The sequence below is a fragment of the Poecilia reticulata genome, chromosome 19 (assembly GCF_904066995.2).
Source record: "Poecilia reticulata chromosome 19, P_reticulata-male-v2, whole genome shotgun sequence".
NCBI lineage: Eukaryota > Metazoa > Chordata > Actinopteri > Cyprinodontiformes > Poeciliidae > Poecilia > Poecilia reticulata.
This window is the reverse complement of record NC_088848.1, coordinates 18,826,555-18,849,143: the sequence shown is the minus strand read 5'-3', so window position 1 is coordinate 18,849,143 and position 22,589 is coordinate 18,826,555. Positions and strand designations below refer to the sequence as shown.

At 41.0% G+C, this 22,589-nt stretch overlaps 1 protein-coding gene across 3 annotated transcripts in view; it reads left to right on the top strand.

The window, feature by feature from the left end:
• The first annotated feature begins 4,913 nt into the window (after positions 1–4,913).
• Positions 4,914–22,589, top strand: part of LOC103481922 (putative uncharacterized protein MYH16) — a 47,623-nt gene continuing 29,947 nt past the window's right edge. The window contains exons 1-2 of one of the 3 annotated variants that reach the window (XM_008437747.3): positions 4,914–5,104; positions 21,688–21,915. In XM_008437747.3, coding sequence (XP_008435969.1) covers positions 5,021–5,104; positions 21,688–21,915 — 312 coding nt within the window. In that variant the 5' untranslated portion in view covers positions 4,914–5,020. Of the gene's footprint in view, positions 5,105–13,405; positions 13,635–19,725; positions 20,439–21,687; positions 21,916–22,589 lie in introns of those variants that run through there. The other 2 variants (XM_008437746.3, XM_008437745.3) reach the window with 2 other exon arrangements.

The window sequence follows — 22,589 nt, the reverse complement described above, 5'->3', positions numbered from 1 at the left end:
CTCGCCATGCCATTTTTTACAATTCATTAGACAGCATTCAGCGCGGAATGCGTGCAGCCGTGGTGTCGTCTCGGTGGAGTTGGAAGAGCTCCAATGACAAATCACAGTGTAAATACAGGTGGAGGTTTACTCTCAGCAGTCGTTATTCAACCTTTCTATCATGTCAAATATTTGTTTTTCTTTATTTCCCTCCCCCCCCCAAATTGTGTCAAAATCCTTCTGCATCCCTTTTCCCCATTTATATTATCATAGGAAACTCACAGACAACTTTTGTGAAGTAAAACAGAAGATCAGGAGGAATAATTTCTAAACTTTTCGCACGTATAATGTGAGATATATCTTTTAAAGTTCAAAGCAGCGTTAACCAGGTTGCAGCAATGTGACCGTCCTTAAAGAAGTGCCTTGAAGTCTGTGTTTAAATGTTTAAATTAACAGTAAAAGTGCCTTCGTATTTTTGTCTTTTAAATATCTTTTTGCTGCATCTCAATTATGCAGGAGATTTAGGACTAGTGTGTCCACAGGTTGCTTCAGTGCTGGGTGAAAACCTCTCCAGGAAGCGTACCCGCGGGGTTCGCGTCCTGTTTTATGGCAGCTGAAACTTCGTCATTATAGTTTCAGCAAAAATGATTTGTAATTTGATGTTGCTGGGATCAACCATTACCGTTTGAAGCGCGTTGAGCCATTTCAACCTCCTGCAGAGTGAGTTCAGACAGTAAAATATATTTATATTTTTATTCCACCCTATCTTTCATTGCACCCTGGGAAATATGGAATTTTTTATTTTTATTTTTTGTTTTAGCAGGTCCTCATCCCATGGCTTAAGTGAAGACTTTACAGTTTCGCATGATCCCAAAGTTTTCAGGTTTTGTATTCAGAGGCAGAAATTAGCACTTTTTGCTAAACATCCAAAAGGTTCTGGGATCAAAGTTTCAATGTTCAGAACTTAGACACATTATATGTACAGCAAAAAAAAGTTGAGGACCAAGAATCCACCCTTGTGGTACTCCAATTGTGTCATGTCTTTGTGCTAAGCTAATTTTACAGCACCTGAGCGACCAGGCCGAAATGAATATTATAAAAACAAATTTGTTGATTTTGGTAGATGCCAACCTTATTTTTATGGGACCCAATAGACAGAAAATGTCACTGTAACAAAGCCCCAGGGCTGGCTCAAGCCTTCATGGGGCCCCTGAGCAAAATTTGGCTTTGGGGGGGCCTCTATTTCTGCTAATAATGTGGATTGTTGCACTCAACACTCAGACGATTTGATCCTTCGCACACCTGCTATAAACTTATTGCGACTTGAAGTTGCAATAAGTTTATAGGGCCAACACCAGGGGCCCCCCAAGAGCAATTAGTTTTTTTCTTTTGCCCATATAAAAAATGATTTCTACATGATCATTGTTTTTAAAAAAAATCACAATTTTATAATGAAATTGTGTGTTTTTGTTAAAATAATCACATAGAAATTATTACTTAAGGAAAAAAGCATCATTTCCATTTAGGAGTTCCCTTAGTGGCCCCGGGGCCCAAAGCAGCAGGCTTAGTTTGCTTATGCCTCGGGCCAGCCCTGCAAAGCCCACTTCTTTTTTTTAGCTGTTCTTATAATTGTCAGGATTGAGCTGCCAGCTCAAACCTTTAATTAATCAAATTCCATAAACACGCGTCACGCTCAGGCAGACAACCTTCGTCGGACAAGCCGGAGCAAGACAGCAGGAAAACTGCTTCCTGAGTGAAATGCCCCATTTTTTTGATTCTTTATCTCCTGTTTAGATTCCAGAACCGTAGAGCTGATCCCCGGTCGGCGAGGAATCCAGCCAGACGGCAGAGTCCTCTTACAGCGGTGGGTTGATACGCAACAAATCACAGTGTTAATTATACACTGGCAGAAACAAGATGGATGACTACTATTAACAAATAAAAGCCATTCATTATCTTGATGCCTCATGGAAAAAGATTTTTTTGACATCCTTTTATGAGCCAGAATTATTAGTTTAATGATTATTTTCCTCTATCCCTCAGCAGGAGCAGTTTGCTTTTCAATTTCATCCATTTGGTTTCAGATTACGTCCAACTAACGGTCCAAACTTACAGTATGTTGATTTCAATTGATAGTCGTTCTCTCTGGGCTCTTTCATTCTCTGAAAGACTGGACCGCAAAACATACGGCCCACAAAGACGTATCCACTCCCGTTAAATCCGGAATGCTCTCATAAAAACAAAACGACCTGTGAGGAAGAAATCTCAGAATGATACGATGAGTGGATTTTTTTCCCCTCCTTCAGGTCATCAGTTGTTGGGAAACTGGTGTTATCCTAAGATTCCTGTAGGAATTGTACCTTTTCCAAATAATAATATTCCAAAGGTCCCAGCTGTTTTACGGCATTTGAAATTTTAAATATTTGCCTATTGATCCAAAAGAAGCTTCTTTTTTTTTTTTGTTTTGGTAAAATTCAAACCAATTAAGTACTATACCAGAGAGTCCAACCAGCTCTCCAAATGTTGCACTAAGTTCAAATGGAACTATCAAAAAATTAGGTGACAAATTACGACCTTTCCCAGGAACGGTGCAATATGAAGAATATGAAGATATTTGACTCAAACTGAGTGATGCGCAGGAAACTCTGCACAACTTAACTTGCGCACAACTTGGCGCTCTGGGCAGCATCAGCCTCTACGATCTGATCCTGTCAGAAAATAAGCCTGTAAAAAAGTTTCCACTGTCTGCCTCATTAAAACCTTCAGCGTCCTCAAGACGAAACAAGATCAATAACCCCCTCCTGTCGTCCCCCCCCCCCCCCATCTTTTCCAAGGCAAACACATCACCGTGAAGGTTTTTTTTCTCCAATCCTCCCTGCAGCCAGGGGATGCCACAGATCTTTAGCGAATAGATGAGTGACAGATGTATTGGCACGTCAAGCGAGACAAGCAGAGAAATGAGGCCCAATGGGAGGGATTATACCCTCATTATTTAATGTAACCTTCGTAAGACCTGCTAATCCCCCGTGAATAACAGCTGCTCAGAGAGTTCGACGAAAACACAGATTTGCAAACAGATTTTTCATACTTTTTGAACGCACAGACTTTCTCTCTTCAAAGAGGTTTAAAAAGTCCATCAAACGAGACGATCTGATCGCCCCTCACACTTGTTAGTTCGAGAAATCCCTTAAATAGAAACCGTCTTCATTTAAAAAAACAAAAAAAACAAGGCAACGTCGTGCTCAGATCTGGAGGAACTGCAGAGCAGACAAAACAAAGCTTGGAAATGGTTACAAAGCCACGGGCTTTGGGACTCCATAGCGAATATTTAATCTACAAATAAATGATGGGAGGAAGCCAGAGTGAACATGCAAACTCCATGTAGAAAGACCCCAGGCTCCAGTCCCCCGTTGTTGTCTCACTGCAGTGTTCAGGATTCAAAAATAATAAAGAGACTTGGAAAAGTTGGCATTAGTGGAAGAGGTCCAAGGAAAAATAGCACAGCTTCATCAAAAGGGATACAAAAGGACATTCTCGTTTTCAGAAAAGCATCTCGATGATTGAAGCCTTTTGAGAATATATTCTGCGGAGTGACTAAACAAAAGTTGAGCTTTTCAGAAGATGTGAGTCCTATGAAATGTAATCTGGAGTAAAACTAAGAACATTTCAGCCAAGCAGACCAGAGACCGCTCCAAAAGCAGGAAGTGGACTACAGCGCTGGACTTTCTTGGTGAATACAACCACAGCGAGGCCTGTCACAATAAACAATAAATCAATTGATTGCACAATAAATTAAAACAAACTCAGTAATTTCCATTGGTGTGATTTCTCTTTTTTTTCTCTCTTTCTACCAAAAACTGGATGATAAAAGTCTTGAGTTTGGTGCTTTGGTCTCAACTAGCTATTTTTTGAAGGACAATTTTGTTCATAAAGACATCATAATTCATTTTATTAGTTATTATGTTTATTTATTTTGGATGTTTAAAATGTCTTCCAGTTCCAGTTTTAAATGTTCATTAAAATTTAAAGTTTACAGATCTTTTAGAATGTGTTCTTGCATTATTATTTTGCCATTACTATTATATTATTTAAAAACTGTCTCAAAATGGTATTATCGTTTAACGCAATAACTTCTGGAACAATTTATCGTCCAGCAAAATCATGACAGGCCTAACCACAACAAACGTGCAACTCTAGTCTCGCGGTAGAAATAGCTTGCAGTCTTTCACCAAAAACAACAGAAAAATCCTACATCTGCTGAAATCTGAATTTTTGTTTACATTTCGTGAAGAAGGAAGTTGCGCTCCGTGTCTTCTTCAGAGGTTTACCTGTCACTTCCTGCAGTGGTTCTTGGTGCAGCGCCCCCCCGGGCGAGGAGGGGAACAGGTTTTTCACACCGTGCAGTGTGAAAGTGACCCACACCAGCTGAAAAGGTAACAAATGTTGCACATTTGCTCCCCGATCGAGTCGAGTCTACCAAACTATCAGGCGTAATATTTTCTGTTTTTCCCAGTAAATCTCAGGGAAAAGCACTGGGACGGCCCAGCAGTGTCTGTAGAGGAATGCGCTGCTCAGAAAAAGATAACAAAGACACCAACTTTATGTTTCAGTTTTCTCAGGGGAGAAGAAGAAACACATTGTTGCGGTGGAGGCTGACAATCTGTCTCCGTGTGTTTCCCTGCTGTCACAAGGTGGTTTGGCTCCAGGCAGGGAGATGGGAAGAGATGTGCCTGTGTGTGTGGGTGTGTTTGCGTGTGTGTGTGTGTGTATGTATGTACGGAGGGAGTTGTGTGTGTGTGTGTGTGTGTGGGGGGGGGGGGGGGGGATTGATACCTCCCTCCATCTCTCCATTCCTTCCACACACCCTCCCTCTAAGGGTCAGGTAGCAGGCACGGCGCACCCCCCTCACACACACACACACACGCACACACCCACACACTCCCACTGACTTGGAGCAGTCTCCAGGGAGCACACACGTGCTTCACTCCCTCCCCGGACTGCGCTCGGGTGAAGACAGCATGGGAGGCTGCGAGCCGTGAGGATGGAAAAGAGAGTGTGTGTGATCCAGACCGACTTCCACCAGTACAGACCCACCGTCGGCCTGCACGGCAGACCCCTGGCACATGTAAGGAACCTGCTATTAGTCCTCTGACGGCGTGCTCTTTTTGGCTTTTGTCTTCCTGTAATCTTCTCGATCTATTCATCATCTCTTTTTTTTCGGCTCAGTGTTTCATTTTCGCCTCTGTCAGAGTTTGTTTTCACTGAGTTCTAAAAGCCTGCCTGACGAGCGGCCCCTCCTCTCAGGATGCCCCACGCCTTCTCAGGACGGGGTTTCTCTCATCAGCAGGGGGCGATAGAGAGTGTGTCAGGATGACTCTTAAGGGTTTTATTTTTCTAGATTATAGTAAATCCTCATTGTAAATCCATTTTAAGCCATTTCTAATGTCTCTTCTCTTTCTCTGTTGTTTCTCTTTTTCACACACACACACACACACACACACACACACACACACACACACACACACGCACACACGCACACACACACACACACACATGCTACACAAACCGCTAAGGAATGCAAACAGATAAGCATGAGGGACCCTGAAGGCACTTCCTTTGCATATTGGATTAACTACAAACCAGATTTGAGGTTTAGATGAGAAATCCCTCAGACCTTGAAACAGACTGTTGGTTTTTCAATACTAACATTTTTGTGCGTTTTGCTGACAGACACGTGTATTGCGCGTAATTGATGACCCCAACATGTTTTCTGACTTTCATGAGGCAGAAGCAACTCATAAGACAACTAATCCTGGCAGTAAGCCATGATGGCTTTCCTAACCCCTATCCAAGTTAAGCTTGTACTGTTGCTGCAAATTTCACTCAAACCACTTTTGGTCTTAAGAGTTTTTATTTTCAGCCCTAGTTTCTTATGCCTCACATGGAGATAGAAATGTTCAAATTAAGGAACATTATGTCGTATGCTGCAATGCCGCACAATCCATTGACTTGATTGGACGACTCTTGCCTTACCCGTTTCATCATCCTCATGTGACATTACCTGACCATGAGTTTGATTTTGTGAAAAAGTTGCCAATTTTAGGACATTTAGCTGCATCTGTTTCCACAGCTTCCTCTTTTCGATTCTACCCTTCACCACACCATCCTTGCTCTTCCTACTTTCCATCTTCAGCGACCTACTGGTTCTTCCTGGGTATTCCAGTTTCCTTCCATCGTCCAAAAACATGACTGTTTGGTTCATTGGTCTCTCTAAATTGCCCTTGTGTGTGTGTGTGTGTGTGTGTGTGTGTGTGTGTGTGTGTGTGTGTGTGCGCGTGTGTGCGTGTGTGTGTGTGTGTGTGCGTGCATGGTGGTTTATCCTGAGTGTCTCTGTGTTCAGAGTGTTCTCGTTTCTCCTTTTCATTTATTTTCAATTTTACAAAGCTGCTAAAAGTTGTCTAGCATGTGAAAACACTCTGTTACTTTGAAATCAGCTTTTTGGCTGACTAAATCCTGCTGTTTCGTTCGTGTTGTACTCTACATCGAATGTCATGATTCTGATCACATGTTGGTAATGTCTTCTTAAAGGGGCAGTACTGTGTGTTTTCCAGGCACACATTGGCAATTCATATCAAAATCAAGTAACTATGTTGACCTCAGTTGATATAAAAATGCTATATATGTCAAATATGACATAAACGAAAATTGACTTTGTAATTTCATGCCTTGAAATCGGACTTCTGCCTCTTTAAAAACTCCCTCTTTCTGAATCTCCGCCTTCAGGAAGTCATCACAACATGGCTCCCCTATTAACCCTTTAACAAAATTTTCACCAGCGTTTCACTGAGAAGTAGCTCACATAATGAGCTCAGCAGGTGCACAGTTCCACCAGGTGTTTGCTAATTGCTGCTGGCTAGTCTGCAGGAGCTAGCTGAGTTGGGCTTCTCTGTGAAGCAGAAAGTTGGAAGTTTGGAAACTAACGTTCCAGGAGGAACTGCATCTCAAAAGCGGTGGTACGTCCAACTAGACGGGACATTACAGGATTTTATTTTATATAATACTGCCCTCTTAATGGAAAGTTTGTTTTCCACAGATTTTAATCACCCCATCATTTGAAGCCTGAAGTACTCTTCCTTGCATCTGGCCAAGTCCTGCATCCATGTTATCCTTCAATGTAATTTCTTAGTATCACACTTGCAGCTGGATTCAAGAAGAAAGGCTTAAATGTCCTTCAACACTCAGGTGTTTGTTTTTTTAATTCCACTTCTTCTTAGCAGAATCCTGTTGATCTTTATTTCTTTTTCTCATGGAAGCTGCAGTAAATGCCATCTTTCATCTGCCTGAGCTGCAGGTCAGCTTTCTCAGTTATTTCAGCCTAAACAGGCCAATAATAATTGAAAACAAATAAAGAGAGAGAGAGAGAGAGAGAGAGAGAGAGAGAGACTCTCTGTGCTCTTTAATATCAATAGCTATCAGCTCGGTATAATTACTGGCAACAGTCCCGTCACAGATATGATTTAGAAGCTAATAATAACGTACCTGACCTGGAGTCAGTTGACCGTGAGGGTAAGTGAACTGCGAGGTGCCGGGGGTGATCAAAGGCTGCCTGTGCGTCCCCCCGTGCCCCGGATCCAGAGTTCAGCCAGAGTCCAGCTTTCAGAACCACCGGCGCTCCGTTCATCCGGGAACCGTCTACGTGCTGGAGCCTTTTACCAAAACAAACGCTTTCAACAGAAAGCAATGCAGCGAGTGACGCGAGTGCTCTATATGCGGCTTATAAGCGACAACCAGCACCAGCAGCCAGGTGTAATTAAGTCCGGCTGGGAGAGCTGCAGGGTCTGCCGCCTCACATGTTAACATTTAAACCCGAGCAGTGATAGAAAGGACAAGTGAGAGCAGCTGGCGGGGCAGACTCTGGTGTTCACCGTCCGCCGACATGGAAGTGTTGCTGTAGCTTCCTTTTTTATCACCTGCGTCATGTATTTCGTGCGAAACGTATAACGACGGCAAATTCCAACTAACTCCAAACATACATCAATATTTTCACTCTTGGGCGATTCTTATGACCCCTGAAGAGCATGAGGGTTTTCTAAGATACTGTCAGATTCACTACAAGGTATTTAAGGTGGTGTGAATGGTGCTAAAAATGCATTTTCAAATTCAAAACCTCTAACTTGATTTTATACGACTGTTACAATAACAACTGTATACCATTTTTCTTGAGCTGAGGCTTTAGATGAAGCTTCAAATGTAAGAGAATAAACAGGTTTTGTCATTTAATGTTGAAGAAGCTGGAGGGATTTTTTTTATGAGTATAAATTACACCATACAACATCATAATGTGTATGCTGTAGTGCTAAATGCTTGAAAAAGTGTTGTTGGAAAGGAGTTTCCAAATCCCAATAAGGAATTAAAGCTAAAAATAATATTTTTAATTCTTATCCTACAACAATGTAACGCTTCAGGCCAACTACAATATTTATTTCATTCTTTGGAGACTTGAGATTTGTCTTGGGCGTTGACTTACAATGACTTTATGTTTGTGTTGGACGCTGCAAACATCCGCGCAGACATTTTTAAGACATCATGATTAATAAACGTTTATGACAAACAGATTTTACACATCCGTTCATCAATTTGACACTTTTTACGTCTGTTGTACTGGACTGAAAAAGGCTGAAACTCAGCCGAGCTTCAAGTCAAAACAGGAAAAACTTCTCTCATGGGTGACATCCGCTCCTTGAGCAAATATGGATTAGACTTTGACAAAGAACACTTAATATGGTCATGGCTTACAACGCGAGATGGCTTACAACGCGGAGCCCCTCTGAATGGGCTAAAGGTGAAGCCATTGATGTGTCACATTTATCTTCTTGTGGTGTCCTTTCCCTTTCCCTTGGCATCAGTCGTGAGATTGATGTCGAGTGTAGTCCCGTAGCCTCCTCGCCCCCAGGCAACTAAGTCCGTCGTACATTCAAACCATCTACAGGCAAAGGAAGTTCAAGTGTGTCAGGTGGCTAATCCTTGTGACACCTGCGGACTTAATCTTATTTAGACAACACGGCAATTACTGAAGCACACTTGAGAAAGACGATACTGTGTCTCCCTGTCTGCTTCGCTCACTGAGTCGTGCTGTTTGAGAGATAAATTGGCTGTCAGGCCTCAGAAAGCAGAGCTAATGACAGCTCTTTTCCAGCGCTCCAAACTCAAGCAGCGACAGGTTTTCCTACTCTCTGCCTCGTCTTCATGTGTCCCTTTGAAAATTAGACGGAACCCATTCTTTGCTTTGAGTGCCGCTCCAAAGCTACTTGTAGACGCTTGTTGGCACTTAAACCGCGAAATGTAAATAGCAGTCTGTCTGCGAGGGACAGGGTTTGCTGAGAGTCTTTTTGTGAAAATGGGCTTGGATCTGGGTTATCTGCTGCTACGAAGAAGTCAAAAAAATGTTGCTATGAAGCAAGAGCGGTGCTTTGGTGGGGTATGTCGAGCTCTGTCCGTAATGCCAAAAAGATGGAGAACTTTAAATCCGGCTTGATCAATATCAGCTGGAAGGATAACCTGCTTACAGATGACAGCAAAGCACACAGGAAGACACATTTACAAACGGAAAACCAATTTTAAGGCTCGGGATTCTAAGATGATGTACTTTCACATTTTTTAATAGTGTGTTTTTGCTTTCTCTGAATACATACATTGATTGGTGAACTTTAATTTTGTCTATTGTTAGTGAACAATGTAAAAGCAGCATCGCAGATGTAAACGATTACCATACGCACTCATATAACACATATTTGGCCAAATGGTTGCCACGTGGAAAATAGTAATACATAGTTTCAATTTCACAATGGCTTTTTGGAATTATAGTGCATTCCTGTCTGAATTTATATACATTTGTACATATAAAAAATAAAAGTAATTTACGTTTAGCGCATAAAATTTGCACACATTTAGATTTAAATTCAGACATACTTCAAATCGCCAACATAATTCATATTTATTCAACAGTGATCAAAACAATGCGTTTCAGTACTAAATGGGGTCTTGAAATTTAATTGCGACATAAGTTTCTGTAATCCATTCTGGTGCATAATCAATTAATTTTAAATCCAAGTTAAAGTGAAAAACGTGCATTCAGATGTTGTTTACACTCTTACCACCAGATGGCAGTAACATGCTTCCACATTGATGCTAAATGTGTGTTAGTTATGCATCAAACTGCATCTTGACTGCATCAAGACCAAAAGCGGTTTGAGGTGTAGCCGTCTAAGAGTTTAAATTGCTTATTTTCTAACTTTCCGTAGCGGCTGTCCGTGCTGCAATGCTAACTTTAGCTTGTATGTTTTGCAAACAAGATGGACAGGTAGTCATGGTGAAGTTAGCTGTGTTACTTTCAGTTACATTCTTTACTACAATCAGAACGCCTGCTAACAATACGCTGCCTTATGAAATAAATTACGTTCTGGTGCTGCTTGTATAAATTTGCTGTTAAACTGTTATACCCTTCAACTACCACTAGGAGGCACTGACAACCCCCAAATTCCTGCACTATGTACATTTGCAACCTTATGACTCATGCTATTTGCTTTGGACGTTTGAAATCATTGGAACGATGTCATGCACATCTTAGATGCATCTACCATAGCAAAACAAGTCAATAACAAATGTTACCATAGTAACAAAAATGGTCCAGTAATACAATACCAAATGGTTTATTGAAATACAAACTGTCAAAAGTGCGCCAGAAATTCTAGCTTTATAAATGTGGCAGAATATTTAGGTTAGAGTTGTAGAACTCCAAGTTCAGAGAAAGTTCCAGATGATTTTAACTTGTAAATTCTCACTTTTTAACATAAATGGAGTTTTAATTGTGAGTTTTTCACAAAGGCTACTTAATGGAATTTCAAATGAAACTGACCCATTTGTTCCAGTTCAGTCACATCACGTTTAACTCTAAAAGGAATGTTTCATTCATCACTTCTGTTCCTAAATCAAACGTTCTTAGCTAACTGTGCCTACGCTATATTCAGTCTGGAATTGTAACAATTATTTACCTTCAAATCTTTGCTGTGATCTTATTATTCTTGGTCTCTTCTTCTGGTGAAGAACCTAAGGGAAAACTTGCCATCAGATGTAAAGAGTGGAACACCATGAACCAGCAGCATCGATGTTTTGTGTTGGAATAAAGCTGATAAGGAAAAAAGAATCCACATTTGTTCTCCGCTGACACAAATCCCAGCACACCCAGCAGCAGCACATGTTATCATCTGGCTGAGCTCGACCTTTGACCCACCTCTGCCCCTGTACCATGTTGGTGATCAGGTCTGGGTGAAAGAATGCCTTCTGGAGCTCGCATGTGCGCCGAGGCTGGCTGCAGGAGGATGAGTTATACAGCTGTGAACAGACAGATTGAGTTTTAAAGGAGCTAAAAGAGAGTAAGAACTGGGTTATACGAACTGGAACATACATTTTAACCAAAGACGTTATATCTGGAAAGAAGACAAGTATCTACAGTAGATGTCCATCTCTGAGGGAAGATCCCTGATATTTTAGCAGAAAAAATGCTGCAGTTCAACAGACCATTAATTTTTTTATTTTATTTTGTAGAATTTATATAAAAAACACATTTTTTGCTAGAATTTGTTTAATAACTGACTTCTTAAACACGTTCTAACATATTTCTTACCACTATTTAACTGCAGGCTGAATCAGTCACCTTACAGCAAGAAGGTCCTGGGTTCCAATCTCAGCTTGGGGTCTTTCTGCTTGGAGTTTGCATGTTTTCCCTGTGCAGTCATGGATTCTCTCCAGGTACTCTGGCTCTCCTCCACAGACTGTTAGGTTTATTGGTCTCTCTAAATGTCCATTAGGTACGAGTGTGTCTGTGTGGTTGTCCTGTGTGTTTCTGTGTTGCCCTCAGATGGACTGGCAACCTAAGTGAGCCAAATTAATATCAGCTCCCTTAATTTCAAGTGTATCCATTGATATTTACGGCACGTTTCCCATCCCAGATTTTTGTAAAGCTTCAATAGGAAGACTGAGATTATTTTTTGTTTGTTGCCCCTAACACCAATAACATAAAAAGATCGGAAAACTATTTGACACATTTGCTTGTCGTTGTCCGGCGTTTGTCAGCCTAATAGTTTATATTGTGATCAGAAGTGACGTCACACTGTGTGAGTGAAAAACCAGTGGTGGTAAAAGCGTCTTTATTGCAAAACAAAGAGAATTATAAGGGAGGACAATTTAAGCTAGCTTTATGTTTTCATTGGGAATTTGCACAATTAGCATTACCAAAACATTAGCTATTTTGTGCATAGCCTCGAGAATGCCAATCCTGATGACAGTTAGATTTAATTCAAGTTTATTTTATCAAAGACAAACGTTGTCTTGTTTGATGGCTTTCTAGCCACAAAGATTTGCAAACAAAGTCCTTAGCTAAAAAGGATAAAACACAGCAAACTTCCTGTTATCAGCTGAATGTCTTGCTCTCTCTCTCACGCTCTCGCAGCCTTAATGACCTAAAGAAGCCTTGTTTAAAATACAAACTCCTTCTAGATAGGCACTACCATCTGCACACTTATTCATAATTGCTCTTAATTATGCCAACAACTCTGAAATTGACTACTTTCTTCACTCCTTAGCAGTGTTTACAAACAGTAATGTTGCTAGGCGACCTGGTTGCACTTAGTCCGATGTGATCCTGAACCAATCAAGCAAAGACCAGCAGCTGATTGTTCAGTGAAAGTTTATATGATATAGTTATTAAAAATATTTAACTTTAAAATATCTACGGTGACTTTCAGGTAGTTTAGTTTAGCATAAAATTGAACCTCAGGCAGTGAAGATAGATCACAATACAGCTTTCGTTTGTCCAATTTTGGCTTCTGTATTTTCTCACATGTCAACAAAGTGTCAACTGATTAAGTTTAAAAAAAAAAAAAAGCTTTTTTTTTTTTTCCCAGGCAATTTTGTGATAAAATGTAACAATACCAGGAACTCCAGCACTAAAACCTGGAGCTCCTCTGAGTCTCTGTTCTGGGAAACATTCAAAAAGTCAAACTTGTTAATTGACTTTTCGTCATTAAAGTCAATTAACTTGACTATTTTCTTATCGCGTTAATGCAATGGAAAGCCGGTAGGAGGCCAGTCAATTAAGAGGCAACAATAAGCGGTCACACACACATAAGTCTGTGTGTGTTTGTGCTCATGCATGCATGTGGATGTATTTTAGAGGGCAAAGTGAGCACAAGTGATGAATGAGGGAGAGAGAGAGAGAGAGAGAGAGAGAGAGAGAGAGAGAGAGAGAGAGAGAGAGAGACGGTGGTGGGGGGTGGACCCTCTAACTCCTGACAGATGTAAACCAAAGTCAGGGAGTTTCAGTCAAAGAGCCGATCGGCCAAGCTGGACCGTCGAGCCCGGTGTGTCTGAATCCGCTGAGAGTCTCTGGGTGCTGCGGTCAGTTTCTTTGTTTTCTTTTTTTGTTTTAATTATCACTCCTGCATGCTCACTCAGACGACAAAGGGATGAGGGAGAGAGAAGAGCTCAAGCAAGCCAAGGAGCAGAGCGAGTTGCTCCTGTCCAGAATCCATGAACTTGAGGAGGAGAACAATCAACTTAACAAGGAAAAGAATGAGGTGGTCACCAAATGCCAAGTCGTAAGTCTCCGCTGCATCGTTGCTGTTTTAATTCTTCTTCTCATTATCTCAAAACGATTTCCCAAGGGGGGATTAAACTGACGATACTTTAGGACTCATTATTTGTGATTACGTCTAGGTTTTCTCCTTGATAAAGAGTTTTCGACATGATCATTGGAGCAACTATTAGGAAGGTAATGATACCCTGAGAGGGAGGATGATGATGCTGCTGCTGCTGCTGCCATGGCAGTGGCTATGAATCTCTTCATGCTGTGGTTGTTACCACTTGCGTTCACCATTTTCCATCACCTAATTGTGAGAGCAGGAAGAAAAAGTATTTTCTAACAGCAGTGCATTAAAGCGTCGTGCTGTTTCCTGGCCTTAAGCTTAGCTAGTTTGTGAATGTTTTATTTACTGTGCGGTAGATGCTTTACCACAATGTCAGTAGAAGAAAAAAAAAAAAACCCTGAGGTTCTTGTCTGACCATAAATGCTGTAAATGTAACTTAATCACCCTAAAATACAAGGATCAATTACAAACTGTGTCCGTACCTTTATATTTGTATTTAGTGATGGTCTCCATGAAGTTAATGGAGGTTCTCTTTGAAAAGAAGGTAGGAAGTAAATGCAGTGCAGCAGCAGTAGTAGTAGTGCGAAGCATCTGTTTTCTTTCAAGCCAGCACAGGATCAACACTGAATCCATCAAACGTTGCTGAACAGCAGCTGTGGATGAACACGAGATGATTCCATCTCTAGAAACATTTCAAGGATTGGAAATGTAATTAAAGCAGATCTAATACAGAGTGAACGATTTAAAATAATTGAATTCAGGTGTTCCAAACACTTCGTTGACAGCGTTGTACAAAACCAGCGGTGTAATGTAGCAAGTTAGCTGGTGAAATTCCCTCACTTACCGGTTCGGGATAAATCCGGACCAGTAAGTGGTGGTATTATGACACATTTTAAGCTATTGGGAACAATTGGAGAACTTCACTGTAAAGGTTTCCACGATAAACCTGCCGCATCCAAGTCTTAGATAAACTAGTATGCAAAGTGTTGGATGTCGAAGTGTAAACCACATCGCCTCTGGACTCCGGAGGATTGTGTGTTCCTCCCAATGAACCAGTCTGGGATTGACAGTTTCCATTAGAGTGACACTGGTCTCACTATGTTTCTGTGTCAAGTGTAAAGGCTGGTGCAGAGGTGTTTATAGTGTGCCGCCGGTTTTCGGTACGTGGACTTTCCCCATTAGTTCAATTGAAAGGAACTCCAAGTGTCTCGGCACATAAAGATGTTTTGGACAACTTCATGCAACCAACTCTGAGGGGATCAGCTCGGGGGTGATGCCAGCATGGCTGCACCAGTACGTCAGTGGATTGGCCTTGACATAGCACCTTCTGGATTCAAGTTCGTTTGGCAGCAAATATTGACTGTGGTTTCGTTTACAAAGACCCAGTCAATCATGACTACTCAGCTGCCTTTACACTTTGACTCACATTCATAGTCATTTGTACCCCAGTGAACAGGTCGGTAGGCAATGTGTTGTTTTGCCAAGGAAAACGGTGGAAAGGAGCTGCAACCAAACTCACATTCCCTCCCTCTCCTGACGCAAATAACATTTTAAAGGTTTGTGGTCACTACCTTTCCAGCTTCTGTGGTTTTCCAGTAGTCCCACTGTAGGTTGTAAAATCTAGAAAAGGTATTCAACTTTCATACTTTAGAAAAAAAAAGAGTTTGTGGACCTAAAGGTTGGTTCACATGCTAAGTTTTCTTTAATCATACGACCTTTGAGCAGTCGGTGCTCTACAAACGAGAAATGGGACGGATTTCGGTTTCCAAAGTTAGAATTGACTCAACCACCAAAGTAAAGCTTTTCTTCTGGTTTCTAGAGCATTTTGATTATTTATTCACAGGTAATAATTGTTTCATAGTCAACTACTGAACCAACAATGAATAAAACTGACTACAGCGAACCATTGAATATTCCCACAAATAACTTCAGTGTATTTGTGGGAAGCTTAGCACCTGAAATATTCAAAATGAAATGCAGCTTAGAAAGTTGAAATAAGTAGCGCAACGCTACTTCCTACAATATTGGCTGGTATTTGCGCAATTCACTTTCCTTAAAAAGTGAATAAGGAAGAGATAAGGAAGACCGTAGATGTTAGTTTTTGTGGTAATTTCTACTGTGTGTATTAAGGTATATTTAGTGTTTCATCTATTAAAATTGACAGTTAAGGGTTTTTTTTAGAGGGGGTCTTGAGTATTTGCAGATTTTAATTATTTTCTGGAAGCAGTGGTCCCTAATCTCCACGATTACTGGAGATCCACCGTATCCGACAGAATGTGTTTCTAACGGGTCTGAACCAAGCATGGAAAATCAATCATTCTGTTCAAAATAAAAATACTTCATTAGGTAGATTATTTGCTCTTCCAAAATGAAGCCCAAAGATAATTTTCATAATAAAAGTCTCAATTTCTAAAACTGTAGATTGCTGTCAAAGTATTTTTATCTAAACCAATGACCAATTGGAAATCTTTTTTTGTCAACGCTTGAAAATAAATCTCAAATTCTTTCCAAAATAAAAGTAAAACTGAGGATCCACACATTAACTGGTCCACACCAAGAACAATAAAATCTGTTAAAAATGAATGCTAATGGTTTGACATATTGGCTCAATGCAGTGAATTAAATAAATGTTTAATATTCCCAATAGACTTTTTCAGAAATTATTATTTTTATTGTTATTACTATTATTATTATTATTATAGTATTTTTATTTATCTTGATCTCTTTATAAACCCTTACAGTATAAATAAAAAAAAAATTCCCCAAATTTAGACACAATCACTAGAAATATTTACCTCAAATTAGGTTCAGATGCCATGTAATTTCTTTCCTCTTGCATTTTTGATGCAAACTCCAAATGAACGCTCTGTCACATAAAATATCCAGGAGTTTGTGCTTGTAATTTGACAAAATGTCAGATAAATAAATAAAATTAAGGGTTGCAAATACTTTTGATGATCAGCATAACTTGCTTTTTTTTTGTTTTTGCTTTTTTGTTGATAAATTGGGCTGAACTATTCAAAGAAAAAAGCATCCAGACAAATTAAAAATCTTTATTACTTTTTTTCCCTACCAACCGCAATATCATTGAAGATTTAGAAACTGAAAACCTATTAAAAAGTTATTTATTAGGAAAATAACGAGTGTGTCTCCAGAGCGCGTCTGCTCTAATGGCATAGTGGTCCGTCTGAGTGTGACAGAGCGGATTTCGTTGGGATGCAGAAGATTTAGTGTGAAAGTATGGATCAGCCGTGCTGCTGCTGCCAGTGTTTGTGGAAAAGGCTCCCGGCCCGCGGGATTTCATCTTTACTCCTCCAGATGAATTGCTTAGCAGACGTCGATTTAACACACCATCGGCTGAATCAAGGAGCTGGGCCTCAGATTTAGGATTTTACTTCTGTCTGGGTTTGACAACCGGGTCGGTCCTCTTCTGTGTCTTTAATATATATACATATATATATATATAAACAAATCCTAGACAATGTCTGTAAAGTCAATTTGTTCATTAAGTCACGGTTGGTTAATCTGTAATGGACAGAAATAATTTTGTTTTGGGGGTTTTTTCCCCAGAAATGTAGCTTTTTCTATTGCAACTAGCCAGGTGTGCGCTGGCTCCCAGCATGTTTTTCCTCTCTGCTTAGATTAGCCAGCCGTAAATAATGACATTAATCTGCGGAGGAGACAGATCAGCCAGCATAATTCATATCACGCAGCCCTCCGATCTGACTGACTGCAGTGAGAAATGTGACCCCATGTCAGAGCTATTTAGTGCCGCTGTGGTGTGTAAGGAAGCCTTCCAGTTTTCCATTGGAAATCTATCCTGTTCTTCATTAGTCTTCACCCGCCGAGGCTACAGGGACACCTCAGACGTTTTTCATCTGGGACAGGAGAAATTCCTCCCTTTTAATCAACCTTGATGTTCGTGTGCCCTCTTAGGTTGGCACCGCGCCAACAGACTTGACATTCCTTTGATTTGCTTTTTCGCAGGTATGCTAAACATACGACTAACTCCTGGTGACGTAAACTAGAGATTTCTCCTTTCAAACACCTGTATGTCTGAGGCTTTCCCCAGAACTCTGCTGTGGTCTTCTGCCAGAAGGCTCTGGTAGCTGGTCCAGCTACAAAAAGGATTAAAGCTAACACGGCGAGCTAAAAATCTTTTGAGCCAAACGCCAACTCCCTTTTCTCAAATTAGCATATCTCGCGAATCAGATAACATTTCCATGACTCCAGAGTTATATTTCAGCTGATGTAGACATACATTAAAATTTACTGAAAGGTTTGATATAGCTCATAAAACCTAAAAATCACAAGTTCTTGATAATTAGCTTACGGTTGGTGAAGCTAACATCGCAGATTTACGGGAAATTAAGCAAAGTGTCAATATGCAAAGACGACAGTTCAACATAATTTCAGTCATTATTTTAGCATAATAGTTTCCAATCATTTTGGAAGAATGAGCAGCCTGTTCTTATGAGTGGCTCTAGAGAAAATCGTGCATGTCTGAGTGGACGGTTTTTTTTTAGCTAAGTTCAAAATGGTACGATTAGGGTTGTAGTTGTTGTCTGTGAGATCCAAATGGCTCGCATTCCATAATTTCTCTCAGAAAACACACCAAGGCCGATGATAGGGTAATTGACCAGTGGCCCACTATGTTTTTGTGTTAAAAAATTGTAAAAGTTACAAAAAATTAAGAGGTGTGTGGGCAGGTGCAGGGGTGATGCCACCGTTTAACGCACCAACTAGAAACCTAGCTTAATCTGTCCTTACCATCACTGTTACCCGTGTATAAAACCCTATTTAAAAAAAAACATAAAAAATGTGTTAAAGGTACAATCTTAAGTATTTGTACATGCTACGGTTTTATATCTTCATTGTCATTGTGTATTTAAAGCTTTAAATAAAGTCAGCCTTAATTGTTTGCGTTACAATGGGGTTTAGGCACTTTCACAAAGCTCTGCCATGTCGTCGAATGAAGGCATCTGACAGCTAAACCAACGTTAGCCTCCGGGTTCATCACTCATCTGCTGTGAGGATGTTGAAAGGCTACAAGCAGTTAAATTCCAGGCTTTCTGCTTCATGGAGACGATATTTCAAAATCCTGACACACTACATGAATATGGGTTGGTTGAGGCGCCGCTGAGCCAAACGTAGTAATTAAACGCATAACAGGGGCTTCGTTGTTAGGACGTTGTCTCCACCATGTAATTCTGTAATGAACAGGTAGTGGGATTTTCTGATTAAAGAATGACTACGGCTGAAAGACTGTCACACATGCTACAAGGAAAATGGACTTAGTGTCTCTTGCCTTTCAGGCTCGCAGACTTGACTTGGGCGCATTCTTTTACATGATTCATTGCCAGGCTGCTTGTCAGATATGTTGGTGTTGGACATGAGGGCTTCTTTCTAGGCCACGGCCCGAGCAAGACCGGAGTCTTCAGCTATAGTGGGAGTAAAGGACAAGAGGCTTGGCTGCATAATTGCAGAAAGCAAAATGCATTCTTAGAAAAGCATTTTTGTTTCTATTGTTTGGTCCCATTGGGTTGGTTAAAGGTTCTCTTGGTATTGGCAGCATCTTTAGATTCATTCATTTGAGCAGAGTTAGATTTTTTTGCATCCGGCCGCTGTTGATTGAATTTCTTTAACCCCCGTGAAGCATTTTATTTTTAATTTTCAAAGCACTCTACTTCCCACTTAATAGCTTGTATTTCTTTGATCTGGCCTGAGAAAACCTCATAAGTTTACTAGAAATTGTTGGGGCTACCGGCAGCATTCATCGTCATCTCATGGCCCTGGCTGATGTTGACGTAGACAGATAAATGCTTGATCTAGTTTTTGAGAGTCTCTGTGACTTCATACAAAAAAAAAAGGAGCCACGCTTGGGCTGAGGCACAATACGCCTTGTTGTTCTTGCTAAGATGAAGCCGTGGCATTGTGGGTGACCGTGTGGGCGTGTGCCCAGAAGACATTTATGTCAATTATAACTGGGGGAAGAAGAAAAAAATGCATTCTTACTCTGCATTCGTATTCTGCTCTTGTGTTCCTGGCTTTTACGGCTCGTACGGTGAGTGCAGAGTTCCTGTGGTCGCATAGCTTTTCCTCAGCCACTCCCATTCGAAGGGATACCTGCGGACCCCCACACGTCCCTCCTACCTCCCTTCCCAGCAAGCCGGAGAAAGCCACCTGTTTCTGGAGGAGGAGACTGTAGAAGAAGACAGAGAACGGCATGATGCAGTGAAACATTGTAAGGGTGGACTGCACAAAGGCTACTTTCAGTGGAGAGCCGATGACGGGATGCAGAGGAAAGTCGGGATTCCAGCGCATTCTGAAACGAAACACAAACATTTGATTTTGAGTTAAATAAGACTTTGCAGAAGAAGAGGAACAACGCAAAGAAAGAGTGAAGTGAGAAAGAGGATCTACTGGCAGCACCTCAAGGGACTGAAAGTGATCCAACTCAAACCCACCTGGAAGACTCAGAGCAGCTGCACAGGAGGAAGAGGAGGAAAAGTGATTCTGTCAGACAAGTTCCAGCACCGTGGAACGAGCAAAATCTTCAAAAAAAAAATAAAAGGACGTGATACCACGTGACGATTTGCTGAGATGATGTCTACAGGGAAAAGTAAGAAATGCCACTCCCTCCTTAATGACTTTGAGGAAGCCAATGGGACTAAAGTGGATCCTGGAGCGGAACCAGAACCTGATGACTTGGACTGGGACGGTTACAGCACCACCCTGGAGCACAGACTGGCAGCTGTGGGTATCACACACTATATTATGGATTGTTGAGAATACCCCAACAACCCTAACCTTAACCCGGGCATATGGACTTACTTGAAGGAATTATTGCGGTAGAAAAAGTAGTAATTTCTAGTTTAAAAGTTGCGGTACGATGTAGAATTGACTACATGTTATGATGTTATTCGCTCATCACAAACATATTTGGGGTGTTGCTTTGATTCTTTCACGCATGTCTGAGAAGTCCTTTAATCTCCCGTGGCAACCGTTCGGTTGTGTAAAAACACCTGGGTGGACCTAGCTCCGCCTTTGAGACTCAGCTCCTCCTTGGAGCTGCAGTTTCTAAGCTCAGAGGCAGCTGGACTGACTCTGAAAAGAGACCGAATACACTTAGAAATCAGTAAAATTCTGAAATTTGGAGAAGCCAAGGCAGAGATTTAATGGTGGTAAGGCTTTTCTGATTACACTGATTCTAGAACGAATGCACAGCTCGTGCGTTCGCTGGCAAAATCCATTTTTAATTGTCGGTTCAATATTATTTAGAAATTCCACCGCTTTGTTCATTTCATGAGCTTATTGCATGTTTAGTTTAATAACTAAAAGAATTAATACAATAAGTTTACTTTTGAAAAAAGGACCATAAAATTGATTTTTATGGCCCTTTGCTACTTCCAACTTGACCGTTTTTGCCCACATGGCAAAAAAGTTTGTACGTCTCTGCACTGTAGCAGAACGACATTCTCATTCTACACATGCTGACCGTGATGGCAGGTCCATAATGAAGCCCAGTTCAGTGAGTACGCTCTCACTTCTGGACCTTTTCACCCATATGGCAGCTGGTGTTCAGAAAAACTCGCTGATCCGGTCAGATCTGGCAGCCATTGTCCTGCCTTTTACCTTTTTAACTATGCGAAAAGCAAAATAACAAAGGGAAGTTTTCTTCTGACTTGAAGGTGGATATGTTTAGTCTTGTGCCATAACCTGCGGTGAGAGCTTTGTCTGAAATAAATCTGTTGGTGTTTGCCCGACTCTCCTTTATGTCCCTAATCCTCTCATATTAACTGTTAATCTCTTGTGCTTTTTATTAATTGAGACATTTTTTTTCTTCCCATGGACCTCCCTCATTCTCCTCAACCGGTTCATCAGCTATTAGGGCTTTTGTGGAGCAAAAATACGTTTACAAAGACAGTAGAGACAGTGGACAACAATTTCATGCAAAACCACGCTGTATGATTCCCAGCCTGAATCGATGTTTGTCCGGCTGTAGGAGCAGGAAAACGTCCAGGCGTCCGAGCAGCGCTGCACCCAGCTGGAGAAGGCCCGGCGGGAGCTGGAGCAGCATCTGTCAGGCCTTTCGGACCGCCTGGAGGAGGAGGAGGCCTGCTCGGCAACGCTGGTCCTCCACCGGGACAGGCTGGAGGCGGAGTGCGGCAGCCTCAGACGAGACCTGGACGATCTGGAGAGCGCCCTGACCGCGGCCGAGCGGGACAAACAGGTAGGGCATCGGCGCCAGAAGAAGCTTATGTTTTTTGGTTTATCTTTTTGTTCCACCTATAATACCCATATGGAATCAATTAGTGGTATTAGTGATGACAGAGTTTGTATTTACTTAAAGCTGCAGCATTACATTCAGCTGAAGTTGATCGACAGCGCTAAGACCCGCCTCCTGGCTCTGGTTGGTTGATTTTGGTTGGGAGCGGTGCAACCCAGGGAGGAGGAGGAACATTGATCTTTTCGAAGGTTACCTGTCTCATATTAAACTGTCACGACATGCTGACAGTTTGAACAAATATGTAAAAAAAAAAAAAAAAATTTTTTTTTTTAATTAAAGTTACAAACTGTAGTTTTAAGTAATATTAAAAACAAAAACATACAGCACATTTTAGGCAGATCCCAAATACATTTTCTTATATTCTGGTGCCAAAAATCCTCATTCTTGACATTTCTAATAATAATAATAATGAACCACTTTTGGTTTTTCCAATTCATTTTAAGCATAAAGGTAATTTTAAAATAACTTCATGACACCAAAGGAGCCTGTTGAGGCAGTTTTTTTTTATGAAGCAGGATCTGCACTACCTTAGTTTATGTGATAGAACAAAACTAAGCATAATTTTTGAAAAAATTCAAGTGCAACACAAGAAATACAGTTTTCTAAATTTTGTGCAG